This window comes from Platalea leucorodia, assembly GCF_965183815.1.
Source record: "Platalea leucorodia genome assembly, chromosome: 18".
Lineage (NCBI taxonomy): Eukaryota > Metazoa > Chordata > Aves > Pelecaniformes > Threskiornithidae > Platalea > Platalea leucorodia.
In genome coordinates this window covers 6,178,990-6,194,110 of record NC_138840.1, presented here as the reverse complement: position 1 = coordinate 6,194,110, position 15,121 = coordinate 6,178,990, and the positions used below count along the sequence as shown (strand labels likewise).

At 49.9% G+C, this 15,121-nt stretch overlaps 1 protein-coding gene across 1 annotated transcript in view; it reads right to left on the bottom strand.

Moving 5' to 3' along the window:
• The window catches only part of GRIK3 (glutamate ionotropic receptor kainate type subunit 3), a gene marked incomplete at both ends in the record, with an annotated part of 121,657 nt that overhangs the window by 17,808 nt on the left and 88,728 nt on the right, over window positions 1–15,121 (bottom strand). The window contains 3 exons of the mRNA XM_082329383.1: window positions 881–1,104; window positions 9,941–10,144; window positions 14,672–14,785. Of these exons, the coding sequence (XP_082185509.1) occupies window positions 881–1,104; window positions 9,941–10,144; window positions 14,672–14,785 (542 nt within the window). The remainder of the gene's footprint in view (window positions 1–880; window positions 1,105–9,940; window positions 10,145–14,671; window positions 14,786–15,121) is intronic.

Below are 15,121 nucleotides of genomic sequence, written 5' to 3'. Positions count from 1 at the left end.
TGCAAATATATGCAAATTCTGCTGCTTTTAAATATAGAGGTTTTAAACATGCTAATTAGATGCATATTAATTTTGTAAACAGACACATTGTCTGATCTGTAGCAACGGGTTCTGTATTCTTCTGATATATGGAAGGGTTTGTGGGAGCTTTGCTGACAGAGGGTTCAGAGACGGGAGCTGAAAATGGAGCGGGACACAGGAGCTCTGTGTCCAGGACACAGCGGAGAGGCTGGGCTTCTCCCTGGAGAAGGTGGGTGAGCAGAGACCCAACAGGAGCATGAATGGTAAACGATACAGAGCAGGAAAATTACCTTTCATTATACCAGGGAGGTGCTAATGAAATGGGAAGGCAACAAAATTTCTAAAATCATAAAAGAAAGTGCATTTTAGAATTCTTTTGTACTGGCAGTATGCTAAATCCGTGGAACTGCCTGCCCTGATACAGCAAAAGAGGCTTACAGGTTTATGTTAATAAAGCAAACAAACACAAGCATATTTAGTATGGTAAAGGTGTACAAAGGATATAACACAGGCTGGAGCTAGCGAAGAAGGAAACAAATTTCCCCTGTGGATAGCTCATCTTTAATTTCCACCACGGGGTTTGTGTCACCTCTACAACCACTCTGAGATACAGGTCCGAAAGGGAACAGAGCACGGGAGTCTGGCAGTCGTGAGCAACCCCATGCCAAGAGACTCGCCTGCCTTTGGGTAACGGACCAAAAGTAATTTCATTAATGACGGGGTTAATGCTGCAGCTCCCACTGGGTGCTTGGATCCCTGCGACACATCAGGCAGCAAAACGGATCTGAGTGCGGGGAGGGCATCTTGTCGCATGATGGCGTGATGGCAGTCGGGTGGGGTGGCACCGGCGTCCCCTTACCTGGCTATGACAAACAGCACGCAGCTGACCCCCAAGTAGGCGAGGAGGATGTACATCCAAATGTCAGGAGACAGGGGGTTGAGGAAGGAGAACACGCTGGGGTTGGTCCCGTTGGGCTTCCGGTACAAGATGCTGACCCCCAGGGTCATGAAGGGCTTGGAGAAGTCTATCGCTTTCTCCCGAACGTGGGTGATGGTGAGAGGAGCAACGGCCAGATCCGCTTTCTGTGCGCAACATGGAGGGAGAAAGAAGGCATTAGAAACCGAGGTGTTTCCATCCCCTTAGAAACACTTATAGCAATCATACGGCAGTAGTGGGCCAAAAAAACCCCAAAGCACAGCCCCGGGGTTCCCCCCTCCCTGTGCATATGGGGTAGGTCTGCCCTGTGCCTCTGCAGAGCCAGCCCGGACCTCCTGCCCCCCTTCCCGGTGCAGGCAGGGCCCTCTGTGCCTGGCACAGGATGGACCCCGTGTACCTGCTTCCCTTCAGACCCGCGATCTTGCCGTACAGGCAGACACAAAGCTGTCGTCAGCGCTGCGCTGCCTTGCACACAAATGGTGTTCGGGCAGCCCTCTGGGAGCTCTGCTCCAAAGCCCTCCAGCTACGGGACCAAGGGCTGGTCTGCGTGCGTTAGGCACAGGAACACCTGAGACAGGACAGGCGGAACGTGGAACTGATATAATATGGTCCAGTTATTACAAATACTTCTCATCACTTCTCAGCAAAGCCCCAACACAGATGCAGGGTCTCCAAAACACGCTGGGTGAGATTCCGGAGGTGGTGGTGCGGATGTGTTTACCATCTTTAAGAGGGTTGTTCCTGATGTAAATCAGTGAGCTGGAGAGCAAAATGTGGTCTCCTGTTTGCTAGTTATACTCTATGACTTCCATTGCATACGTTTTTGGCTGATGTTAGCTACTGAAATGCAGCGCAGACAACAGAGAAGCGTTACAGTCTCCGCAGCTTTTGCCCATGAGCTCCTTTTGGGAGGGTCTTCTAAGACGGTCAGAACAATTATATCTTAAAACGGTATAAACCATCTGCGATCCTCGCTGTGCTTGCCTCTTGCGGCAGAACTCTTTACAACAGAGAGTTTGCTGTGTGCAAATCCCACCGTTTGCAGAGATGATTTGTTTTTGTTGGCCTTCTTTTCAATGTTGCTGCGAGAGGAGAAAGTCGCAGAGGGAGGCCACTCCAGAATAAGTTGCAGGCAGTAATATTGTAGCAGCATGAGGTAAAAGGTTCAATTTCTTTCCCCTCAGTCGACTTCATGATGCGACTTGAAAGGCTCATTCTAAGGAAGCCGTGGCGTAGGGTAGGAGCACTGCTGCTTGGGAACGCTCGCAAGCGTGCCTGGCTGGTGGCAGTGAGCAAAACCTCGCGCGGTTCCCGTCAGGTCTTTCTTCTGCGCGTACGGCTGCAAGCCCCACCGGGGAAATGCTTCTGCTAATTAGCGGTGGACTTTACAGCTCGACATGCTGGAACTGTCTGAGCTGCACGAGGAGTTGAAACTGAGCAGGTTATTCATCCTGACTTCTCGTATGAATTGTGTTTCTTTCTATTATTTCTGTTATTTAATAATTTCTATGCTAGATTCAGCGAGCGACCACGTACAGCCTCTTTCTGTTGCTTAAGAGCTGCGTTCGTTTCCTTTCACTAAACATTCGTTCAGGTTCTTAAAAAACCTTAAGTAAATACATCCAAGGCTACCTCAATGTCAGCTGCCTTGCTTGGGGCTTGCAAATCGCTCTTTTGGTATCATTGACTTCAGAGGAAACGCAGGCACATAAATTAGGTTTCTGAAGTTGAGCAGTACCTCCCCCCGTGCCAGGTGCCTAGCATACCCCTGCAAGATTTATTTAGCATCTGGTTCTGAAAATTAAAATTCTAAATTAACCATGAGTGATAATTACCTAGAGATATAGTGGATTTGTCATTACTTGCAAACTTTAAATCAATATTAGCTGTCTTGCTAGAACATGCTTTACTCCAACAGAAACTATGGGTTCACTGCAGAAATTGGTGAAGGTCTCTGGCCTGTGTTGTGGAGGAAGGTCAGACTAAGGAGCTTGTTGACCTTGCAAATCTGTGACAAAAGTCAGTAGAATATTTTTAAATGGAGGAATCTGGGCCTTTTTCTGTAAGAAGAGTTTCTACATGAGCTTTTATCCATTACACACACATATATATTGTGTGTGTGTGTGTATGAAAGGGTCTCCTCTCCAAAGAACGTAGCTTTAGAGGTCCTGAACAGAAGGGTTTCAGGAATTCTCTAACAAGGGCAAAAATATGTATTTTTTTTCTAACATGGTTCTTTAGCCGAGCTCTGGTTGGTTCCCTTTCCTTGTCACTTTGCAAATGGACATATATTTTTAAATCAGCTTGGTACAGAATGTGTCCATTTCAATCACTGGCATTTGTCAAAACTTAGAAGAAATGGAAACAATATGTTCCCAGTGAGCCCTTTTGTGCCAGCTGTGGCTGTGGTGACATTGATGAAAGCTGAAGGACTTTTGGAAGCGGGCAGGCAATGCTGGCTTGAAATGGTGAAGTTCTGCATCTCAGGAGCAGAGTCTGCATCCTTGGTAGCGTCCTGGCGGAGGCTGCCCGGCAGGTTTGCAGCTTGGCTGCTCTCCCCATGCTACCGCACACTTGAGAATTTTGGCTTATCAAAGTCACACGGCAGAAATGGCAAAAGAAACGCAGCGTTTCAGCCCCTCCGTCACTTCTGCGTGGGTGTCCTGACTCAACCGGGAAAACCAAAGGAGATTTTGAAGGATTTGGCTACAGATTTTTCTGAAGGAGGGAACAAATGAGCACTTCTGTGGTCAGTGCCCGCTAGCAACGGCCTGTCTGAAAGATCCTAAGCCAAATTCGTCAAAATGATATAGCAAGCTACATAACAGCTAGGAGTTTATGCTTTACCACAGAAAATGGAGAGAGAGAAATCTGCATGGATGCCCAAGGATCAAAATGCTTTTAGTGCAGAAATAAAATTTTACAGTGTCATTTCAGCAGCTCCTGTGATTTGATCACAGCCCCGTGTCCTTGGCAGTAAATGTCACCCGCAGGCAGAACGGAGCACGTATTAGGGAGCCCAATCTGGTGTGATGTCCTGAGCTATTAAAGGCGGTACGGGGCTGCACTTCCATATCCTTTTTATCAATGCAGATTTTTCTGAAGGTGGCCTCTAATTAAGGGTTTGCTGACTGAGAGGATCTAAATCAAAACCCACCAAGGGCGAAGCTTTCATTTGTCATGCTTTGACATTACAAACCGGGAAGTCAATTATCAGGCCCTGACTGCTTCCTTCCCTCAGCCCCAACTTTTATGCTGTTGCACAGTAAGATGGGTTTTATTAAAAATGAGGAATTATAGCAAGTGCCAGTGGCTTAAAGGCCCTTATCCAGCAAAACCACTTAAGCACACGCTTCTGTTTTACTGGAGCTTGCACGCCTTCCAAGTCTTATGTATGTTCTTAAGTGTTCTGCTGAATTGAGGCCAAAAGATGAACTTTGCCAGGGCAGCTACGCACCAAACGCAGACACTTCTCTAACACACCTTGAAGGGCTTGGATCTCCTTCTTCACCCACTGTTACAGCATTTTCACTTGGGTGGAACTGATGGGAGTTCACTGGGCGTTCAGCGGATGGAGGATTGTATTCTCTGCAGAGATATTTGGCGTTTATCAGAAAGTGCTAGGTCTTATCTTCAAGTTCTCAGTTATCCTGGGAATGTGGCCCGTGGGTCAGAACAGCTCTTGCACAGCCACGGTCACTGTGGAAATCCTGCAGCATCCGACCTCCGCCGGAGGAAAGCTGCGTGTAATGGCCAGTCACAGCAGAGCCCACAAACAGCATAAGCACCAAGATAAATATTTATTCAAGAAAATAAGCTGCCTCTGTGCTTATTTTGCTAATCTGAGTTAGGTATTTACATAAACTAATTATGTGTGTGTTGCCTGAGAGACAGGTAAATAGTGCATATTTTACTTTTTTAATTGTTATTTGGGTGTCTGTCTGGCAGCATCGACACTTTCATCCCTCAGTCCCTTTTGCCACCACCGCTGCCAGCGCTGGGGCTGCAGCGCTTTTCTGCTCTTCTGCTCCCACCGCCCTGCTTCAGGTCCCGTCTCTGCTCCTCTCCCTGCTTTGCTTGCTCAGCTGCTGTGCCGTGCTCCAGCACCCTGTCCCAGCATGGTCTGCTGCGTGCTGGCCTCGCTCCTGCATCTTTCTGCATCTTTCCCTGCAGCGGAGCCAGCACCCGGGCATCCTTGGGCACAGACATCCCGGAGCACTGGGGGCCAACAAGCCCAGGCACAGCCAAGGCAGCTGGTCTGTCTTGCAGCCTGTGGCTTGGAGACAGAGGGGCTGCTGCTTTAGCAGGCGACTGAGCTCTCTGCTGAGAGCCCTGGGCCCGCAGCCCTCCCCTCTTGCTGACCAGGGACAGGAAAACACTCAGCGTGAGAAGCGATGCTCGAGGGAGAGCGAGGTCGTGCCCGGCAGCATCCCAGATGCGCCTCGGCCTGCCACCGCGTGCACCGTGCGCAGGGGGTCAGCGTTAATTGTCTGACTCCGGCTCTTAATGGCTGCTCTTACAATTTCAGTCCTAATTTAGACATAATTTTTGTCAATGAATTTATTTAATATTAGTGGTGAATTAAGAACAGATGTCGGGAGGGGAAACCTAGCTGTAAGCTGAAGAGGAGAAATGAGGACGATGAAGTCCTGTTGGGCCTCTTATAATCTTTCCTTCAGGGAAGTTCCTCAGAGACAGAACTACCATTAATTGTACCTAAGAGATGTCAAAGACTGTAGGATCCCAGGGAGAATGGTGGTATTTTTAGAGACAAGGCCTATCCTATGAATTACTGGCAGGTGAGCGAGCCAGGGAGGGAAAGGCAGGTCCAGAGAGACCTGCAGAAGCAAGCAGAGAACTTGGGGCTCCCAACATACGCTTCGGTAGGCTTCCATCACCCGCATCGCTGAATATGATCCATATGAATCCACCCAATTAACGATGCTGAGCACAAAGGGAGAAAGTGCAGCCAGCTGTTTTGGCTTATTTCTATCTCCTCCCTAACGCTGAGTTCCTGCAGAGCATAAACAAGAGATGGAGGAAGCTTCATCCAACGAAATTGGTTTTTTCCTCTTCCTGGCCCAGTGGCTTCCAAATGAATCCCCAGCTCACGGCACTTGAAATAAACATCCACCAGTGCAGGAACATTAAGGGGAATGTGGCAATGTGGTGCAGTATTTCTGCCAGAATTTACTGTCAATAAATGCCCATTTATTGTGAAAGTGTTAAATCAACTGTCATAATCGTCCCTACGGATAGATATTACATCTTCTCTATAGTTACTATTGGCAGGGATTTCCATTAGAAACCCTATTATTTTTCATACCTTTTTTATTCCCACATGAAGTTTCAGATTGAATGGAAATTTGATATGCACTGTCTCAGCAGAAGACGAGTTTTATTTGTGAACAAGTTTGTGCAGAATGTCCAGAACAACTCATTTTGCTGGTTTTATGTGATTCTGCCCACAAACAATAGGGAAGATTTGCAGGCATTATTTTGCCAGACAACTAGAATTTATAAATCAGAATGGATGGGCCACAATGCACACTGTCGTTTTGCTTGTATCAATAATAATTTCTATGAATAAACATCAATAACAGTTCACTACTGATGAAAGGAGGAGATATGACAGTTGCCAGGTTCCCTGTATATTATGGATGCAAGGCACAGGACTGAACTCCCCCAAAATAGGGATTTTTTTGTGATGAAGGACAAGAAGCAGATGAAAGGCAGCAGGGCAGGGCTTTTTGCATCTAACCGCACGAGGCTGTCTTCTGCAGATCTGCTACTGGGGACCTGGAAGACAGGGTCATGCTGTGAGCTGCTCTGACTGCTGCTGCTTTTCCTGTTTATGCTTAAGGCCAGACTAGAAACAAAGCAGTTTTACAAAGGATCATAGCCTAAGGCATTACTGCCTACGGCCAGGCACGTCTCGATCAGAGAGGACAGGGGAAGGAGGATGATGCATAACTCCAAAACAAGCCACCAGAGCTCACTGTGTAAACAGCCCGTCTTCCGTCACGTGCTCTGTGATGTACACCTTTGCGCGGTAGGCACCATCGTCCCTGCAACACCGTCATTCTGTGCGTGCCTGGGCTGCCCCGCCAGGCACCTGCGCCCAGCTCCTCCCCGGCTGCGTTGCCCAGCCCCAGCAGAAGGCCATCCTGCCTGATGGGCTGCCCCTTGCTTTGCCCAGCTCGGATCAGGCTATTCCTGGTACACAGCATCCGGCACTCCCACGGCTCTCGGCCCTTCCGAGTGATAACACAGGGCATTCAACCAAGCCTGCACATCAGCTCAGCCCACCGGAGCTGGTCCACCACAGCAGTCCCCGGCAGCTCAGCCTCGGATGCACATCAGTTAAGTGGGTCTGCAGGAATGCACAGTCTTTCTGCACAGAGTTAATCCTGGCCGGGGTGTTCAGACCTTACAAAATCCTACCTGCTTTACGCTCCCACCTGAATGATCCCAATTCTTTTATGAGAATGAGACAGTGAATATGGAGGAAATCCAGCGTAGGTGTCAAACTCACAGTGTGGGCAGCCCTGTTTTCATCACTACAACTTTGTTTGAATGCTGTCTCCAACACTTTTCCTACTAGGTGTGAAATAAGTTTGAACTTTCCCATTGCAAAGTGCTGATCAGTTGTTCCTTTCCCCACACGATTTGAGGATGCTTTGCTGCTGGGGAAGGGCCCCATCTGGTTGCAGTTTCACTTTTTAATGCTTTACATAAACACTGCTATAAAAAGCAATGACATGCAGATAAAGAAAATAATGGCTTCATATGGGGTTTGGGCAATGGTTCTAAATCACTCCGAGGCGTGCACCCAACCACACCTGTTAGAAAGCAGAGTTCAAACTTGATGCTACAGTAAAACTTGCAAGAGGAGGGGATTTGGTCCTTTTCTGTTGCTGTATGTTAATTTGCTTTTTAAATAGTTAGCCAAGAAATACTTTAATGCAGGTTGACCATGAATTTTGTGTTACTTAATGAGGCTGTTCCCCACACCTTCCTCTCGGTCTGTCTCTTTTAGCTGACCACACCCCACTTTGGGAATGGCTGAAAGCCACCCGAGAGCCCTGTAACATCTTGCAGGGCATTGGAAGCGACCTGGTTTGGACGAAACGACAGTCTGGTTTGTATTTCCTATACCTTATATCCTGCTTTGGAGCGATTTGCTTCTCCAGAGCCCTACCCTACAGATGCTCTGCGGTGAGAGCCACAGACTCTGCTCCCGGCAGCGGGTGCGGGACCGCGGGAGGCTGCGTCCTGGAGCACGCTGCCGAGGTTTGCAGCCTGGCCTGTGTCTCTTCGTGTCCGCGTCACACACATCACCCGGAGCAGCAAAGCACCAGTCTCTTCCGCTGGGACGCTGAGTGTCACTTGTCTAACTTAGCAAGGCTGTTGCGTAAGAGACTATGAAATCTGTATTTTGAGCTGCTTGGAGTTTTCTGGAAGCAAAAATACAAAGGCAGGTTTGCACAGCCCGTGGCATGTTGCCCTGTGAGACACAGCGTCCTGCTCCCCCAAGGGCTGTCCTTGCGTGCCCTTGCCGCACTTCCCACTTCTCCAGGCTGAGCCAGCCAAGGACTACAGTGCTCTTTGCAAACGGATTAAGCATCACTTTGTCCCTATAAGGGACATAATCATGATCATCTGCATTTTACAGATGGAGGAAGCATTGCACAGAAGCAACTTGTCCAATGTCGTTTAGGGCAGACAAGCCAAATCCGGAAACACAACCTCGATCCCTGAGCCCCAGCTCCGCAGTCTCACCGCCAGACAATGCTCTCTTATCTGTTCTCAGCGAAGCTCATTTACTGAAGTGACTCACCCAGCAAATACATTCTTCTCACATGAACTGTAAGAGCATCACAGCTGCTACGTACGTGGGATTATTTTTGTCTCTTTTCTGCTTAGGCAATGTTTTGAAAATGTAGCCAGGAACATGAGAGGTGGTCCAAGGGCTGCACCACTTGAGCAGGATATTCAGGAGGAGAGAGCTGTGTTAGAGCTCTAGGATGGCTTATACTGCTGCCTGTGCTGCCGAGATCATAGATTAATTTTGTCCTGATCTTTTCTTCCAGAGACCTTTTCTGGGAATAAGAGATTCATAAAAACACCAGCTTTCCTCACCTCCCTAACTAGGCTTCGGGGATCACAGGATGTGCTGGAGGCAAAATATCTAATTAGGAAGCTGAGCAACTTCTGGCTGCGAGTCGAGGTTTCAGACTAGGTGACTTTTTGGCGGCTGCGAGAGTAAAGCTGCCACGACAGTTTCGCTAGTGTTTAATGGGCTTTAGAAGTGGCCGCCGAAGGAAAAGCACAGCTGCTCTGCTGCAGGGGGAGCGCTGTGTCCCGGGAGATTTTAGAAAATAAGCTGCGTTTATAAAAAAAATATATATATTAAACTGCCTGCTGCACACCTGCTCTTGCAGTCTGGATACGTCATCTGGATTCAGCTGAGCTGTGTCTGGGACACGTCTGGGGTCCCTGAGCCACCTCGGGGTTGTGCCCTGGCCCGTGTTTGTCAGGGGCAGAGCAGCAGCGTCCTCGGGGGATGAGGGCAGGCACGCACTGCTCCTGCCCGGGCGGCCGTGCTGCCGGCTCAGGAGGGCCAGCGTGCAGCCGGGCCTCGGAGGAGCCCCTTCCCTCCTCTCTGCGTGCCCAGCCTGCATCCCGCTGCCGAGCAGCGGCCCAGCGGGGAGGGTCTGCGGCTGAAGCTGTGGAGCCCGTTTCTGTGCTGCGAGAATGTCCGTTTTCAGAAACTCCAAATGAATATTTGGAAGAGTCAAAGAGATACACTCTTTTGACAAACCATGCAACACAGGCAGAGCCCAGGCAGGGTTAGGAGCTCGCTGTGGGTATCCCAAGCCAGCGAGCAGCGGGCACCCGCCCTACCCCAGGCAGAAAGCCTCGGGCACAGCCGCCCCTCGGCAGCCGCCGCTGTCCGCGCCACAGATGGGCCCCACTCACGTGGTCGATGAGCTCCTTGATCATGCCGTTCCACTGCCCCTTCTCGTCCTGCGCCCCGTATTTCCCGTCTTCCACCAGCCGGATCTCGTAGGTGAAGCCCAGGATGATGGCCAGCTCCTTCAGGAGGTCAATGCAGTAACCCTCAAAGCGGTCGTTCCCGAACAGGGCCGTGTCGGACTTACGGAACATGACAAAGGGCTCCTCCTGCACACGGAAGGCAAAAAGTCCCCGTTAAGGGTCAGCTGTGGTCCCAGCTCCCACCGGAGACAGGGCCGCCCCTGCAGGTCAGCCTGAGCCACGACGTGCAGGCTCTTCAAGCAGGGTTGGCACCGTGACATGTTGGGAATAAATTAACTTTGCACAGCACATCAGCTAATTAGCAACCTTGTTTACCCCACAAAATTTAATTTTGTCTCTTCTAAGCAGCCAACTGTTTTCCATTTGGTAGGATTTCAGGGAGAAAAATAACCATTTCATGCTCTGAAAATGAAGAGTGTTGAGAAACAATAAAAAGGGGGACAACAAATTCAACCCCAAGTCCCGCACAGCAGAAATGCAGCTGAACCGCACCGCAGTACCTGCCGTGCGCTGCAGCGAGCAAGAGGCTGGTGGTTAAATACAGGGTGAGGGAGCCGCGTGTGGCTGGTGGGCAGCCCAAGACATTCCCCAGGTTAGTTTGCTTTCCTTTTGGAAAAAGCACTAGCTGATGGGATACAGGGCCCTACTGCTGCCCAGAGAGAGTTTCTGCCGTCTGTGCCGGTTGTGCCTGCCGTGGGAAGGCTGGGGGTGTCTTTAACCGCAGCAGTGCCAAGCACCAGCACAAGGGAAAAATAACTAATAAAGTGCTTTATGGCAGGCTTTGCCCTATGGATCCATGCCTGTTTAGCGGAGGCTGGCAGGTGAAGTTAGCAAACTGCACAGCCCTTTGGTGAATATCAGGCTTGGGCAGTCACCGAGGACAAGGGACACTGGGGAGCCCGAGGGAGAAAACGTGTAGAGGACAGATGGAAATGGCACAAAATGGTAGGCAGCAGGCAAAGCTAGAAGGCAAGGGGAGGATGAGATATCAACAGCAGCTAATACATGGCTTGAATTGAAGGTATCTGCAAGGCTACCGTCCTTGCCCGCAGGGTGGCCAGGGAGGGCTCACGTTTTGCTCTGGCGAGCGAGCCATGTTGCTGGAGTCCCTGCGGTATTGCATGGGGACAGGGGGGCTTGAAGGCACGGGAGGGAAGGTCTGGAGTCCTGGTGAGGGTATTACCGAGATGCCCGGCCTGGCGGAGGGCAGGCGCCCTGCCCTGGGGGGGTACGCTGAGGAGGGGCTTCGGGACCCAGAGCTGGGCTCTGCCAGCCTGCAGGTCGGCGGCTTTTGTCTCCCAGTACAACCGGTCAGCCCCCACCTCTGCTGTGGGAGACCTCTGCCACCCCCGCTCGGTCTCAAAGCAGGGTAAGGAGGGGATGAGAGAGCACGCGAAGCTCGATTTGCAGAATTATAAAGCAAAACTGATAACATCACGCCTATAGAGTTTAGCTTGGCACGCACAGCTCGGTTAAATCCTGCTTTCCCCAGCCTCCTCCTCAGCTTGCTTCTCTGGAATTAGTGCTTTGTTTGTGAATCAGCTGAATCTATGGATCTTGATATAAATACACCGGCTCCAGAGCAGCCATAAAGCACTATTAATTTTGGGAAGCGCTGTAGGGATTACATACATATTTAACAGCCGAAGCACTGAACATTAGGACGCCACTCGCTTCAGTAATGTATCTCCAGGTCTCAAACATTTCCTTGGGGGTAATTCTGAACTCTGTGAACCACTTATTCACGGACTATTTCACAATTTATTACTGAAAATGGCCAGACATCCAATTCGCAAGCTCTCTCGGTTTGCTAATCGATTTCTCAGTGAAGGTGCCCTCAATTTCATAACTTCACAGTTCCCATATTGCTTGGGGAGAGTGGTGCTGGCTGCTGGGGTAATATTTCTCTTCCAACAAGTCACTGCAATATGAGCAAAAGGGGAAAAAATAACCTTTCACGCTTTTCCTTTTAAAGGTTCCTCCTATGGCTTTTCTACAATCATTTACACCAGTGCAAAAGTACAAAGGGGTGTTGCAAATGCAAATAAAATTTAGGGTTGTATTTTATTTTTTTAGAATCCAGTATATGAAAACATAATTATTGCAGAACTTGGGTCTAAGCACATTTCCTCCTCCTGCAGGCAAGGGAATTGCAGGACAGCTGTGGTTTCGAGGGAGATATCCCATGGCACGTGTGCAGGCCCAAGGAATGGCACAATTAATAGGAACTGATATCACCCTTGTACTTTATGTAATTTGTACATGCTCGTGGAGTATGAGATGAAAACACTGCCGGAAAAAAGCATGTCAAAGGCAGATGGCTGACAGGTCTCCTCCTGGCTCCATCATTTTGTATTATGCTGTGGCCTTTGAGGTACAGTGATTATTGCACCCTAGACCCAGCCATATCCACAACTCTGGCCGTGCGTCTTGCCCCTGACAAGATGCATATTTTCTGGTTTCCCTCAGTCCCGTCTGTTCAGCTTTCACTGGTATTCCCGTCCTGAACTTAACTGCTGTCCCTCGGCTTCGCCCCGCGGTTGGGTGCTCCTCCAGCTCCCAGCGCAGGCAGCTCTGCTGCCGTCCCGCCAGCCTTCGCCCCAGTGCTACCGCCCGTCCCACCCCGGTGTGCTGCACACAGTTCTAACTAAAGAGAGTGGGGAGGAGAGGAGTCGTCGTATAACTTCTGGGGAGTTTTATCCAGCCACAGTACGGGTTGAACAGTTCCCTTAGGGCTGATCCTGAGCCTCCACCTGGGAGTGACTTGATGTGATGTGTTATTCATGTTGCCCTAAAATTTGCATCTCCTATGTACAGGTATGTGGCAGCACTTTAGGTTACCTTGCTAAAATGAACTAAATCTGGCATGGCAGGTCTCTCCGTTTGGCCCGCTAGAAAAACACTACCTAAATTTCTGCTTTCTGAACACACCAAGAATGCTTAAATGCAAAAGAAAAAAAAAGAAAGAGCAAACTGTGTGCGTGTCGTGCCTCAGTGCACGCACACTGCTGCAAGGGTCTCAACAGAAGCAGTCTTACAATGTGATGCATGTGGAATTGTTGAAGTGCCTTTTGCTCTTTCTGCAGTAACGCCTGATGTGACGATGCATTTCAGTAACCGTAGCCAGTGGGGAACCATTGCTGCCGCCGATTCTGCTAATGCGCACGGCACAGAACACCGCCCTGTGCAGAATCGCCCTTACACACGGCCCATCACGGTCTCATGGGCCTGGCACAGTAGAAAACTTTTGGACTGGGAAGGGAAGGAACTTTTCTAGTCTCCCCTGCATGTGGAGACATGAAAGCGGTTTGTTACTGAGCGTAGTCAATGAGCTAAGCCTGTATCTGACTCTTGGAGAGAGGAGCTTTAATGAAAATGTGTCATTGGAACAAATATTGCGTGATGAATGGGAAGTTTGTTAGGAGGGACGGTTGGTTTGCAAGGAAAGCTGCAGCAGCGTCTGTATTTGGCTCACATTCTGCCTGCTTCCATTCTGCTAACCTCTTGCGGAGCAATACAAGCCCTTTGGTTCCAGCCCTTCTGCTGCTCTGGACCAGGTTTTTCCTTCCTCCGTTCTCTCTGGGCACTTTCTTGGTCCCATTCCTTCTCTAATACAAAACCCCACTCTGTCAGCTCACGTCCTTTTGGGAAGGCAAGGACGTCACGAGGGATCACACTGCTCTGGGCTGGGGAATGCATCCCCAGCTGGCTCTTTACCGTCTGTACCTTTATGTTCCCTGAAAATAGGGAACAAGAAAAGGGCCAGAAAATTTCCATAGGCAAAGCCATAATTCAGGCCCGGTTGTGGGTGGGCTGTCCAAGGGCTGAGAGTTTTTGTTGCTTCCTGGTGACATGCCGTGAGCCTGCACTGCGTAATACAGCCATATAGAAACCAATGCCACTAGTCATAATTCATTACATAGTAAATAAAAATTCATTCTGATCTGATGCCTGCTGTCAAATCCAATAGCGAATGTGAGAACAAAATGCAGCACGACAGTTGGAAGCGGAGGAGACCCGTTAAGCAACCGTGGTTTGCTGGATAACGGCGTTACTCTTAGCTAGTTTATCAAATATGTACTTAAGAGGGGGAAAGAAACACAGCGGTCACAGCTAAGCCAGGGTCTTCGGTTGTTCTTAGTATTTTCTTCTGTAACAAGAACACCCCTGTCTGAAGCAGGCAGTGCCGCCATCTCACCGTGCCCGCTGCTGCCTGCCCAGGCACCGGTGGTAAATGGGTGACTCGGAGCTTTCCTGGAGCTCAGCAGCATCAAACCTCCCGCGCCCTCCAGCATGCAGGGAGCAAGGGGGGACGGGGACGGGGACCTGGCCGGGCAGCTGAAGCGGAGGAGCTGGGTACGGGGAACACGCGCGGTTCCAGCTGGCCCGTGCCAGCCTCACCGTCCACCACATGTTGGTGGCAGCCTGCTCGGGAGCCGTGGCATCGGAGGATGCCGCAGGTCACCTCGGTGCAGGCCCGTGGGCATCACGGTGCCCTGCTGAGCCCAGCCCGCATGCAGGGGCTCCCTGTGCCCGTGCTCGGCTTTCCAGAGGGACTAGCGGATCTGTACTGGGATGCTGGGGATTTGCAGAGATATCAGATATCCCTGAGATTTGTGGGTGGGGGAAAAAGACAGGCTTGCAATCTCCTACCAGAACAGTGGTGACAATTAGAGATCTGTTGCTCAGCGAGTCTGTGACATTAGGCCCTCGTCCTTTGGAAATTTCTGTGATGTTCAAACCATCAGATGGGCTCCACGCTCCAACCTGAAACAAAGCAAACGAACACATGAACGCCCAGCTTACATTCCTCCAGCATCCTACTGGCCTGGAAAATGGATGTTGCTTCTTTCATCTACATTAAACAGAAGCAAAGCTGAAATTATCATCTTGTATCACCTAAACAGAAGATTTGCATTAACCCTTCAGTTGCAGGTCACTCCAGCTGCACATGTATAATAAGCAACCCTCACGCTGCCCTCTGATGCAGGTGCATGGAAGAAGACCATGATGACTGGAATTTAGGGGCTGAACGAACAACTTGCAAAGGTACTGTGTAGAGCGAACAGTCAAACCACACTGAAGAGTCAACTCTGGGCAAGG